The sequence below is a fragment of the Xenopus laevis genome, chromosome 4L, assembly GCF_017654675.1.
Source record: "Xenopus laevis strain J_2021 chromosome 4L, Xenopus_laevis_v10.1, whole genome shotgun sequence".
In the NCBI taxonomy this organism is placed as follows: Eukaryota; Metazoa; Chordata; class Amphibia; order Anura; family Pipidae; genus Xenopus; species Xenopus laevis.
In genome coordinates this window covers 85,838,885-85,858,777 of record NC_054377.1, presented here as the reverse complement: position 1 = coordinate 85,858,777, position 19,893 = coordinate 85,838,885, and the positions used below count along the sequence as shown (strand labels likewise).

The following is a 19,893-nucleotide window of genomic DNA, read 5'->3' as shown; positions in this document are numbered from 1 at the left end:
CTTTTTGGATGCAAAACCAGCCTACTGGGTTTATTTAATGTATACATTATTCTAGTAGACTTAAGGTATGAAGATCCAAATTACAAAAAGATCCATTATCCAGAAAACCCCAGGTCCCGAGTATTCTGGATAACAGGTCCCATACCTGTATATTATGTAGGAGGTCCAGGTATAGCATCTTCCAATATAATTTTAAGAGATTAATTATTTATTAATGTTACTGATACAAGAAACAAATATAACATCTGAGAGAGAATGTTTTTGTATAACCTATAAACAGAGGACCCTATTTATTATATAATGTGGATGCTTCAAACAAGAAGAACCTTATTGTGAGGTCCATAGGAAGGAAGGGAAGATATTTATGTAATGATTTTCTCCTGTGGGACTTGGATAGCCTTATTGGGACACTGGGATTTATTTTTTAAAAAGTGAAGTTAGAGATCGCCACAGTCCTCTAGAGTGAAATTCCGCCACTCTCCGTTAATTTCTATGGGATTTTTAAGAGTATTTATCAATGGGTGAAATTGAAAGTTCATCCTTTGATAAATACGCCTTTCAAATTCCCATAGAAATGAATGGATTGTGGCGGAATTTCACTCTAGAGGACTGTGGCAGTCTCTAACTTCACTTTTTGATAAATATACCCCACTGTATTTGGACAACTTTTTATATTAATTCCTATAAATACTTCCCATATATCTCCTAGATATCAAAGTGGTTTTAGACATATATACAGTCTGTTGGCACTCACATATGGCAATTTCCAGAGTATGGGTGCAGTCCATAACTAGTAGAATAGGACAAAGGAAATCATCAAAAGAATGCAGCACAAAGCTTATAGTAAAATAAAGATATATGTATTAAACAAGCCTAATGTTTCCAATGATATTGGAACTAGCAGCTCTCTTGGTATTGTTTGTGTTAAAAATATTCTTATTCCATTGGGTCTTTTAAATTATTTGATGGAATTTATTAGGGTGATAAATTGTGCAAATATAAATATCAGAATAGCATGCATTTTCATTCCAATGGTGAATCAAATTAAACAACCATTTTAGTCAGTTGTCTATGACTTGTATGTAAGTTAGAGTAAATCACAGAGAATTACCGTCAACTGGCTACAAAAAAATTCCATTAAATTGTAGATTTATTCTTCTCTGACTGCATTCATTCAATTTTTGTAAGACCCTTTGTAAAATACAAGTTTTACTTCCCTTATGGAAGTTACAGTTTTCTTTGGGGAATGGAGGCCCTGGAGTTGCAGTCTACTTCTACTTTCAATCTAGAAACTACTATGAGCAACCCCTGACAGATACTGGGTGAGGCTGGAAGTTGTAGTTAATTAAATAACAGCTGGAGGCTGCCCATTGGACATTTCTAAAAGTGTTAAGGTGGCCATACATGGAGAGATCCGCTCGTTTGGCGATGTCGCCAAACGTGCGGATCTCCCTCCGATATGCCCACCTTGAGGTGGGCAATATCGGGCTGATCCGATCGTGGGCCCTAGGGCCCAACGATCGGATCCTAGCGAACCAAACGTGTGGTCGGATCGCGGGACCGCATCAACGAACAGATGGGCCCGCATTCCGACTGGATTTTTAGTCCCATCCGATCGAGATCTGGCCGACTTTTGGACAGATCTCGATCGGGGAAGCCCGTCGGTCTGTCGGCAGCTTTTATCGGCCCGTGTATGGCCACCTTTACTTACACATCATGCCTTATAAATTTCTTATGATATATAAATGTCCCTTTTTTTAGAAGCTTTTACATTGGTCTTCTTTTTCTAGTTTTTCATTATTTGCCTTTCAATTGCCTTTTCAAAAGGAGGACTTTGTTCCTGGCAGCTAAAAAGTATTGCTCTGCGAGGATACAGTTGTATTGTTATTATTACTTTTTATTGCTTAACTTTCATTTAAAGTCCACTCCTATTTATTCCTGGAAATATATGTAAATTGGTGAAGGTGCTGCTTTAGCGATTCCCTTGGGTGGGAAAAATCTTAGCAAGTCCATTCACTGGGAGTGGCGACCTGGAGATTAAACTTTACTATAGAATCCATTTAGGGGTGCTAATGCCTTGTGCCGTGGTGGCAAGTATGGCGAGCTGAGTAGTGATATGTATGGCTGGGTTGATCGTTTTATGGGTGTCAGACCCTTGTGGCTGGGCTTTCTTGTAGGCCCTGGGTACCCCACTCGGATGTTCCATTTGTCTACACTTAATGGTAGAAGCAGACAAAATGCCCTGTTAGCCATTGTCCCAGGGGGTTTTGGACAGCCGGACTCTCGGGTCATTACATTCCTCCCCTGCAGAGACAGTTGGCACTTCGACAGCTCAGATTACGCTTGAAAGAAACATATGGGAAACGCCACATAAATCACAACCCCCTGCTGTGTAAATACACACGTGGCTCTTACCATTCTCTCCTGCTCCGAGGTGCATCGATCCATTCTGGCAGATACTCGGTTAGAGCGCATGCGCGTGACGTCATACGTCCCCATTCATAAAAACGCCGGGCTGCTGTGAAGGCACGGACATTTCTTCTAGAACTGGATGTGAGAGGGGGATTGGCAGTGAATCAGGCGAGCACCCTGACGCACTGAATGGTTCAACTCAACTCAACTCAGCATTAGCTTTATTCCCTTTACGGTATCCCTGTTTGCCAGCCATGGAATCCGCTTGTTACATTCAGTCCCACCCTCACCAATGCAACGCGGCGCCGGGCGCCGATCTCTACCGGACTACTCACCAGCACGGACCCGCTGTTCCCCGCTCACCCAAGCCTGATCCTCAGCGCTCTCCGCAGCAGCAGCAGCCGTGTAAGCTCATTACAGACCCGCTGACCGGCAAGGCGTACGCTAAGGGCAGGCTCCTTGGAAAGGTAACCCGGCCATTCAGTTCTTTCTATTGGGCGTCTGTGTCTGGAAAGCCTGGGGCGGCTACTTTTACTAGAAAGACTCGCAAGTCAGTACAGGGGATTTATATGACCCAAAGGATTGTCCACTTTTAGCCTCCGTAGGACTATCGCTTCCAGCTGTTGAAATCTCGAGGGGGCAGTTTGCCTGTTCGCTTGTGCTCAAGGGGGTCGGCGGCTGCAGTTTCCCATGTTGTGTGTGTGTGTGTAGGAGACGTGATGGGAATACACACAAGCTGTCTTTGTTTTCTTCACCTTTTTAGCTTTCATCGCACATCAGTTGCCCCATGTATCCCTTTAGTGCCAAATTCTATTCGGTGTTTCTGTTTTTTTTATTGGCTTTAAATAGGGTTTATGTACCCGGCTCCACATGTTCTGCTATTCGCATAGATAAACAGTCTCTTAAACACCGGAATTCAAATTTGTGTTTGCAAAACCCTCTGGCCATATCTTTCTCCGTCAGATTTCCCTGTAATTCTGCTCTTTTATTTACTATAATACCCACAAAAGTCATTTTACCAACCTCTTACAGGATTCTGTGGAAATTGGAACATTTTTATTTGCTGATTTTACACAATCTTGAAAGTTACACCATTCCCCCCAAAGGATCCACAATTTCCCCTCCGTTTTTGTCCCTTACTCTATAAAAGTAAGAATTATTTAATTTTATATCCGTCCATTGCTGGACTGCTATAATCTTGTTTGTTTATGTAAAACACCATAAAAATGTGTTTAAACCAGAAAATTCTGGTTCTGTTGCAAGAAAATTTCTGTTTGATTTGCAGGTACACTCAGACAGATTGCAAGTAGAAGAGCGCTTGTGTGGCCTGTTCGGAAACTTTACAAGATTCTCAGGGTTGTAGTTTACCAACTTCAGGAGGGCCACAGGTCAGCCCAGCCTTGTGTACAGTGAATGGGCAGTTGTTTGTATGGCTCGCCTCTAAGTCAGCTGAACAAATCTGTTTAATTAGGAGAAAGTAACTTATACATAGAGCCCTTGATAATGGGGGCAGCTTCTGCGTTGTCATTTCAGCAGTGGAGTTGTGTGCCCAGATTTGTGGGTTAGTGTGTAGATGCAGTATGTTGTCTCTATGCTGCAAGCTGAGGCAGGCCTGGCCTTGGTATCCCTTTATTTGTCTAAGTGCCAATCGAGACTCCTGAGTCATGTTTTTTTTCTCTTGCTTCCTCACTGTGAAGCTATAGACTCACCCTGATTTTCAGGTGAACGTTGAATTCCAATGTGTAGAGGTGTATTCACAAAACCACAATTCTCGGCTAGTCTGTAATTTGTGATTCAATTGTGCCATATTGAATGTATATAGGGACTAACCAGTAGCAGTGAACTAGTTTTCAAGATTTCATACTTGGATCTGTACATGAAAGCTTACGGTCTATATTACCAACTGTGTACTTCTAGAAAGGTATGCAAAATATGCTAGTGTTCGGATTAGATTTTATCCAGCCCATAGTGCTTGTTCAAAGTACACTAGGGAATGTAAGAGTTAATTTGTGATGGCGCACTATTACATTGTATAGCACAAGGGTTAACAGAATTATGCTTATGTGGAAGTCTGTCGTTCAGAAGTCTGCAAATACAAAATAATGTATTGGCATCTGTATTAAATTGTAAGAGAGGGTTTCATGCTACAGATGCATTCAGCTGTTTACAGGCCAATCTATTTTGGGAGAGCTTGATCACCAATTAACATCAGATCAGAATGAACTTCATATTTATATTTTATACACCATGCTTTACCCTGCAGCAGCCCAATATGTCTTGGTGCTAGGAAAAGTCATTTCTCTCTGCCTCTCAGTGTTGTAGTTTACTAATGAATGAAATCTACAGTCTCACTACAGACTTAGTCTGTCTAAATTTATTTATAAAAGGAAAAAAAAACTGCAAAACAGACACTGAGTAAGCCTTGGTTTTTATGGACTTGAAATTTTCATCTTTGTTTTCACGACTTTGCCATCCTACCCCCCCTGTATCATTGCTGACTGACTGGCCCAATATATGGATTACAATAGTTTGGGCGGGTGTGTATGTGTTTTATAATGTAATTATCAAATGCTGTGTAATCTGGCCTTGTCTCTTGGATACACTAAACAAAATGATTCAGCGGTGTTAATGACCATTTGGTTATAGCCGTACAAACTTACAGGTGTGACTATACTTAGTCTTGAAGCTTTTGTATGTGTAACTCGTTTCTATAAACAAGTTTCTTTTTATATACTGAATACTCCCTTATCCAGTCAAGATGTGTTTAAAAGGGCTATTCACCCTTAATTTAACTTTTAGTATGTTCTAGAATGGCTAATTCTATACCTCTATTTGACTTTTTCCAGCTTTCAAATGGGGGTCACTGACCCATCTAAAAAACAAATGCTCTGTAAGGCTACACATTTGTTATTGCTACTTTTTAGTATTCATCTTTCTATTCATTCCCTCTCATATTCATATTAGTCTCTTTTTCAAATCGGTACATGGTTGCTAGCGTAATTTGGACCCTAGCAAGCAGATTGGTTGAATAAAAAGCTAAATGACACAAACCACGAATGGTAAAAATAAATAAACCTAATTGCAGATTTTATCACAATATCACTCTACATTAACCTTACAGTTAATTTGAAGGTGAACAGCCCCTTTTAATGAGTGATAGAATGATGATTTAGTTCCTGCAGTCAAGAATATTCGGCTGGTCATTTCAGCTGCATGTGCTCTTAGGGCTAGTCCACACGGGGAGATAGCCACGCGTTTGCGGTCGCGGCGACAAAGCGCCGCGACCGGCGCAGGCGACAGTTTTGTATGGGCGCCTATGTAAAAACGCCTGTGCTAACCACACGAGGCGATGCGCTTTTCAACAGTCGCCTGAAAATGCCTCGCCAGGCTTTTTCAGGCGACTGTTGAAAAGCGCATCGCCTCGTGTGGTTAGCACAGGCGTTTTTACATAGGCGCCCATACAAAACTGTCGCCTGCGCCGGTCGCGGCGACTGGCGCGGCGCTTTGTCGCCGCGACCGCAAACGCGTGGCTATCTCCCCGTGTGGGAGTTAGTGACTTGCACAGGCATTTAAAATTGTTGCATCAAAATGCTATTAGGAGTTGGCACAGTATGGATGTTTAGATACAGGCAGTGAGATCTTATTGCTTGACCATTGCTATGGCCATGGGCCCCTTGCCAGAGTTTTTTTTTTTTTTTTCTCTCCCCACAGTCAGCAGTTCCAGTGGAAATAAACATGTGTCTTACGATAAAAACGTATACTGTTGAGTTCTCTGCTTTATTATATAACCAAATATTCAAAACAATTAAGTGGCTGGCCAGGCTATTGAAATGACTAATAAAAATACAAGTAATTAGACAACAATACATGCACTTTAAAATAATGGGGAGTTCATATTATCACTAATTGGCATATGCAAAGCACACAAAGTCCATATCATTGGTTAAAAAGGCAAAAAAAATGTTAAATCCTTTTTTTTTTTTTTTTTTTTTTTTTTTCCTGTCTGTGTCTTGGCAGAATCTAGCTGTCTCATCAGTCTTTAGGCACTATAGTAGGTCACTCCAAAGTAACAGCCTCTTCCTAGAGTATGTGGCCCCTGTTTAGAAAAGGACATCATACTGATAATGTGGCAGATGCAATCTATCCAACTGAAAATGGCAACTGTTGCAAACTATTCAAGAGCATGATATTCCTTTTGGTTTAGTCTGAATGTGGCAACTTGACACTGATGTTATGGGGGAGTTGCAGCGACTGCTTTCTGCTCTGAAAGTGAAAGGGGTAAATGGCTATACTAGCACTGTTTAGAGAGGATGCTTTCTGCAGCAGCCTGCCTGGGCTGTTTTTTTTTTTTTTTTTCTAAACTGCATTGATTTTGTTTTCCAGGGTGGGTTTGCACGCTGTTATGAAATGATAGAGGTTTCAACTAGCAAAACATATGCAGTCAAAGTCATTCCACACAGCCGTGTTGCAAAACCTCACCAGAGAGAGAAGGTGAGTAAAAAGAGTTTTGGGTTAGTCCTGCATGGAACAAATTTCCCGAACTGCACCCCGCATATTTACCCACTATGATCCGCTACACGGCCTGGACCCGTAACTGCCTTTTCCGCAACCCAACCTGCAAACAGGAAGTGATGTTGCTGCAAACCCGAAAGTGACATCAAAAGTGGGCTGGGACAGAAAGTTTTGTAAAATTTTAAAGGAATAAAATATAGACAATATAAGATACTTGGATGATACCCGCACCTGAAAATCCTACCCACATTCTGCAGGGTACCCAGCCCGCTGCAGGACTCTATTTTGGTTAAAGGGTCAGGTGAAATGTGGTACTGCATCTTGGGGGGGCTATCGGCTCATTGGTTTAATTGTTGTATAAAATATCTTGCAGAAATGGCAGAACTTGAGATTTAATAAAGTGAAATAACTACACCCTCTGAGAAGGAAGGGTTTTCTTCAGTGAAAATAAACCCCTTTAGATTTATAAACTCGCATGCTCAAAATAGCCTTTATTTTCATACTGAGAAGTGTATTTTTATTTATTTTTTTTCAGATTGTAAATGAAATAGACCTTCACAGAGAGCTACACCACAAACATATAGTCAAATTCTCACATCACTTTGAAGATTCCGAGAATATCTACATTTTCCTTGAAGTTTGCAGCCGAAAAGTGAGTGTGTAAGCTCTTCAGTTTTGGTGTGTTCTGAATTGTGTAATGCAAAATTGGAAGGATTTTTTTTTTCCTGGTCTTTCATGCTCTATAATTAGCAGTATCTGGTTGGGTTAGGCAGCAACTTCCTGACAAAGGTGCAGTTCATTTTGTGACTACATAAGTTTAATTTATTTCCCTTTCCTCTGGTGGATGGAGAAAGTCTGTAGTCATCCAGTAATCAAGAACTGCTGCTTGACGTTGCTAAATTTGCTTTAGTCAAATGCTCTTTAGCCTCTCTGTCATTTCCTGCCGACTTTCATTATGACTCCACTGTTTTTAGTGGTGTTGTAGGGATAAGGTTTGGTCTCCCCCATGCAACAAAATTCTAGTGCTATGGGAACTTCATTTTGCAAAATGCTTCTGTTATCACCTTGTATATTAGTGAGTTTTTCAGCAATCTAATGGCGCCAATAAGACATTTTTGAACTGTCCTCAGACTCTTGTAGTAATTCTGAGAGTGTCTGAATCTTTGTGCTCTTTAACATTCTTCAGTGTATACAAATGGTGTTGAAGCAAAATAAGCAATATTGCCTACAAAAGCTTTGAATATGTAGCATTCCTGTGCAAAATAAACCAGATTCCTTCTACGCATTTTGATGCATATCTTGTTCTTTGTATATGCTTCAATCATATGGGTTGACAGTGGGGCAGAACTTTTGCTGAAAAGTGTCATGTGTGACCTTCATGCACAAAATATGTAATACAATTTGTCTTCCAGTTAGTGATACTGACACTAAAAAAATCACTTTAAAATATGAATGTACATTGTTACCTATAGGTCATGCTGATTTTGATATGGTACTGCCTATTCTATGTTATGCTTATTGTTTTTGTGTTTAACATCAGTTCATACTTTTAATTATTAATATTTATTATATTTTTTTTCCAAAATGACTTCCTCCGGTTTAGTCTCTCGCTCACATCTGGAAAGCCCGACACACACTACTAGAACCAGAAGTGCGGTATTTTTTGAAGCAGATCATTTCTGGATTGAAGTATTTGCACCTTAAAGGCATCCTGCACAGAGACTTGAAACTAGGTATGCAAACCTTTTTAAAATGCCATGCGTGCCAAGAGATAGATATGATATGCATATTTTGTGATCGTTGAAATACCTGACTAAAAGTACTGTTTTCATACAGGTAATTTCTTCATCAATGAAAGCATGGAACTAAAAGTTGGAGACTTTGGATTAGCTGCCCGTTTGGAGCCCCCTGACCAGAGAAAGAAGTGAGTACTGTGAACGATAAGTCAGCTTGTGAACTTTGCCAGTGTTTTTGAATGAAGAATGCATGCTATGCAGACAATGTAAAAGTGTGTAGAGAACAAACTGTCTAGGTACATAAGAGTTTATATCTAACCCATACCTTTTTTTTTTTTTTTTTTTTTTTTTTTTTTATTATAATGCATCATATTTAGGACTATATGTGGAACACCAAACTACTTGGCACCTGAAGTGCTCTACAGGCAGGGGCATGGACCTGAATCTGACATATGGTCTCTAGGATGCGTCATGTAAGTTATTACAATCCTTCACTGTTCCCTTTTTATAATAAGCTTACTGTAGGCATTTAGCAGAGTAATGGACTTATTAGGTTTAATATGCTTCTGGCACCAGCATAAGCCCCCCCCCCAACTGCAGCCTTGCATTCCCCATATTGGGCTTTAATTTTCATTTTGATGCACATCTGTTAAGTAGGACTTGATAGGAAAAAGTAGTAGTTTTCTATAACTGTGACCTAAGGAGAACAACACATGTGATGTTTTGTGATAGGGCCAGAAACACCTGGGCCCAAATGCTTAAATGACCCACTGTTGACCCTTATTAAAAATAAATTAAAAAAAAAAAAAGGGCTATCACCTATGCTTCTCTGGTGAAAATCTCCCAAGTGATTGTGCAACCAATTAAGTGGCTCGCATGTGGTCTAATGGCAAATTATACCGGCCGCACAAATGGATAGCCAAACTCCACAAATCTACCAATTGCCTATACCTCCTCAGAATTTGGGATTTAGTGGCATATAGGGATGGGAGAGAAAATGTACTAAATTATCCATTCATTAGCTTGAATTATCAAAATGCTAGATACAGGCGATTATTACTCAAAAGCCACACTCGGCTGTTAGGGCTCTGGCACACAGGCGTTTCACTCTGCTGCATAGAGATCTACCTCGGGGGGAATACAAATCCTTGAAACCATCTCATGCCGGAAACTGCATATGCTGCTTTCAGTGTATGTTAATTGTTAGTTTTAGCTTTTTGTCCCCACAATTTGTATCCACTTAAAAATGGTACCTAGCCTCGGGATAAGCAGTGTTATCTTTGTTTTATGGTTGCTTGTCATGTGAACCATTTGAAAGCTTGAACATTTTACATGACAAGCAAGTTATGGAAAACTAACTGTCACACAGGAAACCTGCAGCAGTATGCTTTATTTTGCTTAGCAATGCATGCCTTTGTAGGTGGAGTCTTGTACAACTATTGCATATTTAGTGGCATGTATTATGCTTCCTTTAGTTGCAGTGCAGGTACCAAAGCTGACCTGCAGATGTTCAGGAACAGACTTATTTTGGACCAGGAATTGAGATTGCAAAGCTTCCAGTTTTGATTTTAAACAAACGTGTGGTATTTAAAACAATAACCCAAATGTGCCGAATGTTTCATGACTACTGTACTTTTATTATTAGGTATACGTTGCTCTGCGGAACGCCACCATTTGAGACCTCTGATCTAAAGGAGACCTACCGCTGTATCAAACAGGTGAAATACACCTTACCAGCCGGTCTGTCTTCTGCTGCAAAGAACCTTCTCATGGGAATCCTAAAGCGCACCCCTGCAGAGCGTCTTACACTTGACCAGATTCTAGAGCATGAATTCTTTACAAAGGTATTATCTCATAGCCGTGGCTTGGTTAAATGTTACAGTTATAAAGCTAGTAGCCTTAATTGACAAGTTGTAATATTTAATTTTTTCTATAGGGTTACACTCCAGATAAGCTTCCCCCAAGCAGCTGTGTGATGGTCCCTGACCTTCATCCACCCAATCCTGCAAAGAGCCTCTTCACTAAAGTTGCCAAAAGCTTGTTTGGCAAAAACAAATCAAAAAGTATGTATTACCCCACCCCATTTAAAAAAAACTAGACCGTGTTTCGCAGTCTGAACTGGCTTTGTCCTTTTATGGTGTATTTGTTTTCGGTAAACTAGGGCATGCTTGCACTTATAACATTGAGATGAAAGGCCGGATTACTTCTAGAAAAAAATTGTCATCCTGTTTCAAATTTCTAGATTTTAGTTCTATGATTATATAGTGTTAGCGGTGGGCTATAACTTTTATTCTGTGTTTCTTTATTTTTGCAGCAAAGAAAAGTCCTACTGAGGAGAAAGATGATATCTCTAAGCTGGTCACAGGACTGGTAAAAACGTCCATTTGCAGGCAGCTGAGTTACAAGACTGTGGATGGAAATGAGGTATGCTATGTATGGGGTAATAAAGTCCCTTGGTTCTAGGTTGGGGAAAGGCTTAACAATTTGCAGAATTTCCTACCTGTTTATATATCCACTCTAATTCCGAATCTGGAAGGGAGATGGCCGTGGCTCTCCTGACTCTCAAAATTATAAGATCTTTACTGTAAGCATCAAAAGTATGGTTTGTCCTGTTTATGATAAATAGTATGGAAAGTCCCACCCTTACAAGTGTTTCTGCATTTGTACTTAGGTTGCCCCAGTAACTAATGCTGTAACTGCAAACTCCAGTCCTGTGGACACTTTGACAGAAGAAGCTTCTGGGAAATCTATATCTCGTTCTATTCGTGGCAGCTTGGTCAGCAGTAGTGATGGTAAGCAAATGTAACTTCAAAAAATGAAAGTGTCTTAAAGTAATGAAAATATCATTTCTTTAAAACACTTTTTTTTTTTTTTTTTTTTTTTTTGTTACTGTTCCTTCAAAAATCTTTCTCCAGCTACTCTGACAAACACATTTGGCTCACGACTATCTAAGGTCCTCCTAATTGTCATTGCTATGTGCTATAAGGGTTTATCTTGCGGACAAGAAATTGTCTATATGGATAAAGTATTCAAATACTGTTTTTTGCTCTTTACAGCATTTGAAGACTGCATGACTGCTTCTGGGGTGATGGAGACTGCCCTTGCAGTTTTAAAGGATTGTCTGTCCTCTATGCCAGCAGGTAAAAAGTTCAGTTATATTGCAATACAAACCAATCTTTCTATAACTTTACATGAGCAATTATAATCAGATTTTTTTTTTTTCTTCCAGTGGAGGGGAATCCTTCCAGCCTGGCAAAACCTGAGCATTTTGTCTGGGTTAGCAAATGGGTTGATTACTCTAACAAATATGGCTTTGGCTATCAACTGTCCAACCGCAGTATAGGAGTTCTCTTTAACAGTGGAACCCACATGGTGCTTCCCACTCATCGCAGGTATGATATTGCTTTTTATCTTGCTGATGGTAGCAGCAAAGATATTTTTTGCTTTGCTACAGTTTTAAGATCTGTTCAGATTACTCTTTGATACATGAATGGTATGCCAGTTGTATTTATTGAGAACACTTGTCTGAGATTGTTTGGTATCTTGTTTCTGGGTCCAAGTATGTAGCATGGAAAATCTGTTTTGAATTAAATCATTTAAGCAACAACTTTACACTGATTTTGATCTATGTAGTTAATTATTATCTAAAAGGGTAAGTCAACCCCAAAATAAAAACTTGCCTAAAAAAAACCCCACAATTCTAAGCAACTTTACAATATACATTCATTACAAACTTTCATTTGTAAAAACAATATTGAAAGCAGCATTTGCTTTACTCCCAGTTGTTACTTTTTAAACAATGTTGCAAATGTCTTGGTTCCCCAGCAAAGACAGATCTGTTAATCAGCTGCCTTGTCTTGTGTAGTATCCATAGTCTAAGACATCATGGCAGAGAATAGAAAGGGACAGAAACACACTGCTTTCAATAGCATTACATAGTACAAATAACTTAAAAACCACATAACATTTGTAATGAATTTATATTGCAAAGTTGCTTACAAGATTTTCTTTTATTAGGCAAATTTTTATTTTGGGGTTGACTAGCCCTTTAACCTGCATTATAACTTTTATGTTTGATTTGTTCATATTTTGTATTAGAAGATCAGATTTCCTATAGTGAAAGGAAATGGTCACATGAGTAGGGGGAGCCATCTTGAGGTTCAGTATGGCTGGATATATGTTTAATTTTGTGAAAATATAGTAATTACCATTGTATTTGGTAGCAATCTGGGGCATGCATGAAGTAATGTCTGATGTATGGAACTGGTATATATCTTGTGCATGAATGGTACACAAGGCAGCCAGATGGTGATATTTTCAAGGTTCTGTTGTACATGTACACTGTTCATCAGAGTAGTGTAAAACAACCCATTGTAAGTGGTTAGGAGCATGTATAGACAATCATACTTTTGTAAGAACCAATTGTGTGTCCATTTTAGTGCTTTGCATTTGTTATTCAACTGAAATTCATAGTTCTGAAATATTTAAAATCTGTTTTATATTGCTGTGAAAAGCTGCAGCCTTTGATGCTCAATTTATATTGTATATCACTTTAATATTTTAACCTAATGTTGTTTGGTTTCATTTAGCACTCCTATTACTTAATGTGTTTATTTATTTTTTTTCCACCCTACAATAGACATGTGCACTACAACCTCACAAACAGCCGCCATTTTGTATTCCCAACATCTGCAGTTCCAGAGCAGTTACAGGGTCAGATGAGCATTTTACAGTACTTTGCCACATACATGGAAAAAAATCTAATGAAGGTGAGCATGAACTATCAAGAGATGCAGCTCCTAATACAACTAAACTCTTTGTAACGACCACATTTTTGAATGCAAACTATACTTTGATGCTTCATTTAAATCGTGCTGTCTTGCTTGTTTGGGCCAAGTTGTCCTATGTTTTGGCGCTAATGATAACTATTTGTAGGGAGGGGACCTTCCATGCCATGAAGAAGGAAGCCAGGCCCCATTATTACTTCTGCAATGGGTGAAAACAGAACATGCGCTGCTAATGCTTTTCAGCAATGGTACACTACAGGTAAGGTAACGGTCTACAATAAGTTTCTTATCCAAAGAAGTTAATTATAAGGACAAAGTGTGAAGAGGGGGGGGGAAATGTTTCTAGTACTGCTTTGTAAGGCAGCCTCTGACCTGTTGCACTTCAGGTTTTTTTAAATGTTGCAATGTAGCCATTTTGACAGAGGTTCTAGTATGCACACTAGCTCCCCATTGCCTCTTCGAATATAATGTGAATGCAGGAGGGCAGAGTGTCAGGACTCTACCTATATTGACATGACTTCATTATACAAGGGACTTTGCTGTGAAGGGCAATTTCAGTAATAACTTTTCTCTTCCCAAAGTTGCTCTAAAGAACTGGGAAAATGAAATCCAATTCAGTGTAAACAGTTCTGCATTGTTCAGAGCAGTAACTAACACTATTGAGTACTTTTTATTAAACGATTAATGAGCTCATCCATTTCCCTAAAAAAACAAAACAAATTGTATGACTCCTTTTTAAGGAGAAAATAGTTTCTTACCACCAAAATTTAATTTGGCATGAGAAATTGCTGCAGTTCATATTTTAGTGATCCTAATGGCCACAGTTTATATTGGCACTTGTTTTAACTTTACATTTTTTTTTCCTCCCCTTTCTCTTGCAGGTGAACTTTTACAACGACCACACTAAAATTATCCTCTGCAAGCCTCAAGATGCTTACCTGCTTACATACATCAACAGAGATCGGAATTCTCAGACATTCCTCCTGAGTACCCTAGCACAAACTGGCTGTAATTCTGAGATGTACCATCGCTTAAAATACACTGTGAAACTGCTCCAGCAAAAGGCAGAGTCCTAGATTGGAGAACTGTTGCATTACTTGTACTTATACCTGTTTAAAGTGCAATGTGATGAGTTTATCCTAATGGACATGGGTGGAGGCTTTGTGCTTGGCCCGTCAGTTTTCTTCTTATTGCCTGACCATGTGACTCTGCAAATACCATTTCCTGCAGGAGTTTTCAGACTTATTCAAAGTCCAATGTCAACTTAAGAGTCTTGATGGAGCCTTCTAAGAAACTTAAAATGACTGAAGTTGTCTAATGTGATCGTGAGGAATTCAGTTTCTTCTAATACAGGCTCTTCTCACTGCAGAGGGTCCTAAAGCTATATTTCGGCTGTATCTAAATTTCTATAGTCCAGCATGACTATTTCCCCTCATATTGGCCTGTGAAATTATAAGATAGTATGATGAGTTTTTGCTTTGTCATAGTGAACTTTGGGTATATCCTGCCAAGCTAAAGTGCTAGTTATCTTAATGTACAGATGGGTATTTTTTTGAATGGCAGCATCCAGTGGTTCACACCTTATTTGATGAACATCTTCAAGGATTCTCAAGCTTAAAAAGGGGTGGGGGGGAGGCAGCTAAATATATTTTTGAATGGCCAAAGTGTGGATCTCCAGAACAGGGTATTTAAATGTCTCAAACCATGTTGTTAACACTGGTATAATGTGGCTTTATTGTGTCCCTCCCCCACTTCAATTGCTTTGTCCATACAAAAGAACCAGCTGCTGCCTTGAATTCCAAAATTTAGAGCGCAACACAGTTTCTTTAGCCACCAGCTGTTTCAAAAAAAATCTTAGATGTTGACATGACCATAATACCTACTTTGTGCACGATATTACATCATATTTGCAATATATTGATCAAATTATTGACTGTTTTTGACGGAACACAAAGCAGACCAGCAATATGCAACACTTTGTGTAAGAGTAGAGAAAACACTACAGTTGTGGATCACTTCAATCAGCAGACCTACCCAATTCTTATGTAATATTAGGTCATTTTAGTCTGGCACTTCTCCATATACTTTAGAGGCAAATATGTTTTGCCCATATGAAGGCTGGTGTATCTTCTGCTAATCATTTCTTCTCATTAGTCATGACAACTGGCATGTTGGCATTTTCTATAATGATGATGAGCAACACCTTTTACTATTGCATGCACAGTAAGGATATGCTACACCTTGCTTGCATTTGTCATCAAAGATGAATTCCTTACCCTGGTTCTGAGCATTTATCCTGCCATATGTACCAGGCCTAGAATGTTGCAGCGCCGAGGAAGCAAGCGTTAAATTCACATTTAACACTTTTCCACCTCCCCTATTAACTCAACAATCACACTAAATACCAAAGGTGTTTTTATTTATTTTCACATTACCTATATATTAAGCAACAGTTTTTTGGGTTTTTTGTATTAAAATGGGTCCTCGCTAAATTGTAACTGAAGGAAAGTAGGTTGCATAGCTGGGTGACATTTTTTTTTTTCCTCCCACATTCCTACCAAAGACCCTGTAATGCATATGGGTTCTCTGAATGTCACTGTGCTTTGTGGGTTTTTTTTTTTTTTATATATTATGGTGCTGAGTTCCTTTTTTTTAAGCACTTTAAACTTTCCATTTTATTCCTCGTAAATGCTGCATAACTGGGTCTGTTTCCAGATTTGCAGGTTTCTAAGAAGATTCAAATTAAAGCAATGGAATGCTGAAGTCTTCCCCCTCACCCCCTTGAAAGCCTGCTAATTAAGGCTTTTACTTGAAAATTCCTGTCTTGGAATTCTGTGCTTTTGTCCCTGTAAATAATATGCAGGGTGTTAAGCTTGTTTGTTCTTTATTATGATTTATTTATATTCTATTTTTATTTATAAAGCTATTTATTTTTGTCAATTATGTGAACCTGGAAGTGAATTAAATTGTTTTTTTTGTTTTTTTTTGTTTTTTTTTTGTTTTTTTTATATATAAAGTATTGGAAATAAACTGAAACGGCACAACATTGATAATTTTCTGTTTCCTTACTTTCTTCAAGTCATCTTACAAATAATGTGCTCAAGAGCCTAGTAAAGCAAGACTTAATGAAATTGGCAACATTTTAATTAATTATCCCTAAACAGCTATTTCAATAATTAAACCACTGCCTGGTTGCTATGGTAAATTAGAATTTCAGTGGTTATCTGAATTCATGAGTACAAACTATAGAGCTGCCAATTAAGAACAACTTTCTGTCTGTATCCAAATGCTACTGTCTACATAGTACTAAGGGTTTTTTTTTTTGTTTTTTTTTTAACTTTAAAGCTCCAGTAACTTAAAAAAAAAATAAGGTTCTGCTAAACAGCTTCATTTCCATACTGATGTAGGCATGACTGTGCTCCATATTTACAAAATGTCCATATGACCATAATTGAGCTTAACTGAAATGCCAAGACAAGTACCTATACCTAATCAATTCTTTAGGTGTTCCTGAACAGTTACATTCACCCTTTATTTTACTGATAATGTTTCGGTAAAGCTTGCCAGATAATCTAATAAACTTTTAATGTGCTAAATACATGTGCAACAAGTATAGGTTGTGTGCCTTTGCTTTGTTTTTGTTTTTTAATATAACTACAGTATGTTGACAAGATCACCTCTTCTCACGTGTTAAAGGCTGAACAATTAAACAATTGCTGGGGGAAAAAAGCTTTAACAGCTAATTTTTTTTTTTTTTTCTCAAATTGTTTCTGCAAACTGTTCCTACTGACTTTTTCTTTAGAAACTGCATGTTTTTTTTGTCCTTTTATTTTTTACTTCTGTGTGGGCACACTAGGATGATTCCCAGGTAATGGAGAAAAATTTACCTAATATCACAAGATGCACTTTATGTAAATGGACTCTTATTGGGAAGAAAAGAGAATCTTGTACATACTGTGACTTTAGTTTCCTGACTGGAACATAGCAGTGTGCAATTAAAGGGTTAAACCCCCTGAAGTAAGAAGGCACATGATTAGAATTAAAGCTATTTCCCCCAGATAGCTACTCCACATATGTCTGCTAATACTTAGGCATGGAGGGCCCAAGATGCCACTATACCTCTGGTGGAGTGTGCTTTAAGAGAAGACTGTCCAGGTACTGTCTGAGAGGAGTAAAGGTGGCCATACACGGGCCGATAAAAGCTGCTGACAGACCGTGTCGGCAGCTTATTGGCCTGTGTATGGGGCCCCCCGACGGGGGGGCCAGATCTCGTTCGGATGGGACGAAAAAATCCCGTCGGATCGCGGCTGCATCTATTCGTTGATGCGGCCCGCGATCCGACCGCCCACTGGTATTCATTAGGATACAATCGTTGGGCCCTAGGGCCCACGATCGGATCAGCCCGATATTGCCCACCTCAAGGTGGGCATATCGGGGAGAGATCTGCTCATTTGACAACATTGCCAAATGAGCGGATCTCTGTGTATGGGCACCTTGAGCCATTTGTATGCACTCTCTGATCCATTGAGAAATTACTTGTTTGGAGGCCCACTGCCTCTTCTTGGGCTTCCGTGTAGCAGGAGGAGGCTGTCAGATTGTCTGAAGCTTGTCACTCTTTGTAGATAAAGGTGGCCATACACTTGCCGATATCTGTCGTGTAAACCAATTTGACAGCTTATCTGCCCGTGTATGAGGGCTTCCGACGGGTCTTCCCAATGGATATCTGGCCACGATATCGATCGGGAAGGTTTGATTTTTAACCCGACCGACCCATCTGAGCCCCTTGGCGTATTGTAATCCGATCATTCGAACATTCGGATTGCCCTGATATAGCCATGCCGTTGGCGGCATATCTGGGAAAGATGAGCTCATTTGGCAATGTCGTCAAACGAGTGGATCTTTGAGTCTATGGCCAGTTTAAGTAGTTAAGACTCCATCACCTTGATGTAGTAAAGTGCCTATTTTCTTTTTCGGTCGGGAGCACAATGTCCTGGGACATGAAATTTTGTAATAAAATTGTCCTGGGTTTTTAGGATGACCTCATCATGAATGAAAAAAATCTTTGTTTTCCCTAGCTAAGAGTGCATGTAGTTCTCCCACTCTTGTTGCTGAAGGTATGGCTGGAGGAATGTGGTTTTTATCTTGAGTCTTGAGAGGGATGTCCTCTATAGGTTCTAAGTGTGCTTTAGTCAGAGCATCCAACAGAGGGGAGGATGAACACTGTTTATCCATGTAAGCGGAGATTGCCGACACCTGACCTTTTAGGGTGGAGGTACTGGTTTATCTCTAGTCCTCATTGAAGAAATTCCACTATATTTACTTCAGAAATGGTAAAATCGGTTCCAAAGTTTTCATGGCCCCAGTGAGAGAATTTCTTCCAGATCTTACTGTATTTGGTAGAGGTGGACATTTTTCTGTATTCTATTAAGGTCTTTATTGCTCCGTCAGAGAGACATTTTTTCCTGCAGTTTTAGCCTTTCAGGTTCCAGGCAGTCAGGGCCCAACTTCCTGGGTCTGGGTGTAGGAAGGATTCCTGGTGTAACAGGTTTGGAGTTACAGGGAGTCTGAACGGTTCTTTCTGAGAAATCTGGAAGAGGAGGGGGAACCACGGTCTCCATGGCCACCAAGGATTACATGAGCTTTGTCCTCTTTGATTTTCTTAATGGTTCTTGCTATGGATATTAGAGGGAATATGTATGCTTGATGAAAATTCCATTGGAAGGTGAAAGCATCCCAGAAAGTTGCTCTGAGATCCTTCTTCCAGGAACAGAATACTTGACTTTTCTTGTTCTGGAATATCGCTATCAAGTCTATTGACATGTGACCCCATCTTTCACAGATTTGGTTATAAACCTCTTGGTTAAACGCCCATTCCCCCATTGCTGGAAATTTCATGCTGAGGTGGTCTGCTAGAGAGTTTGAGGGGCCTGGAATGTAAGAAGCTATGATGTTTTTCACTACTTCTGAGCACATTTGAAAATAGTTGTGGTCAAGGTTGACCAAGGTCTTGATCTGGTTCCTCACTGATTGTTTATCTAGGTTACTGCAGTGAGGTTGTCTGACTTCATCAGGATGTACTTGTTCTCGAGAGGCCTTTGAAAGTGAAGTATTGCCTGAAGGATAGCTTTCAGTTCCCTCTAATTGGAGGATTTTCTGCTTTCTGAGTATGTCCACTTCCCCTGTATCTGAAGGTGTTTGAAGTGGGCTCCCCATATTGTTGTTAAAGTCTCCCAGTTTGGAGAAGCTATGGATACTGGGACTTTCAGGTTTTGTCTCTTTAGCCATTTTTTTAGCCAAGTATTTCTTGAGCAGGCTCTTGTTTGGATTTCTCCCAGTTGATCAGCCATCCCCATTCCTCCAGGGTGTTCAGGACAATTGTTAGGTGTTGTAGGAGGAGTTTTCTTGAGGGTGCCTTCATTAGTATAGGCACCCTCCAGGGCTTATGA

The 19,893-nt window shown here is 39.5% G+C and overlaps 2 protein-coding genes and 1 long non-coding RNA gene across 3 annotated transcripts in view; 2 read left to right on the top strand and 1 right to left on the bottom strand.

Moving 5' to 3' along the window:
• LOC108714274 (leucine-rich repeat, immunoglobulin-like domain and transmembrane domain-containing protein 1) overlaps window positions 1–2,499 on the bottom strand; it is a 62,130-nt gene extending 59,631 nt beyond the window's left edge. Inside the window, exon 1 of the mRNA XM_018258346.2 lies at window positions 2,416–2,499. The gene's annotated coding sequence lies outside the window, so the exon portion shown is untranslated. The remainder of the gene's footprint in view (window positions 1–2,415) is intronic.
• A 22-nt stretch (window positions 2,500–2,521) lies between these two features.
• plk3.L (polo-like kinase 3 L homeolog) lies at window positions 2,522–15,856 on the top strand. Its single transcript, XM_018258343.2, has 15 exons — window positions 2,522–2,879; window positions 6,796–6,903; window positions 7,460–7,576; window positions 8,528–8,657; window positions 8,761–8,848; window positions 9,038–9,133; window positions 10,306–10,504; window positions 10,597–10,723; window positions 10,975–11,084; window positions 11,332–11,452; window positions 11,717–11,800; window positions 11,890–12,052; window positions 13,300–13,429; window positions 13,596–13,706; window positions 14,329–15,856. Exons 1-15 carry the CDS (start codon window positions 2,667–2,669, stop codon window positions 14,521–14,523), a joined length of 1,992 nt encoding a protein of 663 aa, XP_018113832.1. The 5' UTR covers window positions 2,522–2,666; the 3' UTR covers window positions 14,524–15,856.
• LOC121403048 lies at window positions 3,115–4,537 on the top strand. The gene is made up of 2 exons (XR_005967006.1): window positions 3,115–3,561; window positions 3,698–4,537. It is a non-coding gene; the product is annotated as an uncharacterized LOC121403048 (long non-coding RNA).
• Window positions 15,857–19,893: the final 4,037 nt, after the last annotated feature.

Coding starts and splice junctions, on each gene's coding strand:
- plk3.L (XM_018258343.2), top strand. CDS start 2,667: ATGGAATCCGCTTGTTACATTCAGTCCCACCCTCACCAATGCAACGCG. Junction 10,724..10,974: donor TGGCAAAAACAAATCAAAAA/GTATGTATTACC, acceptor TTATTTTTGCAG/CAAAGAAAAGTCCTACTGAG. Junction 13,430..13,595: donor TGGAAAAAAATCTAATGAAG/GTGAGCATGAAC, acceptor AACTATTTGTAG/GGAGGGGACCTTCCATGCCA.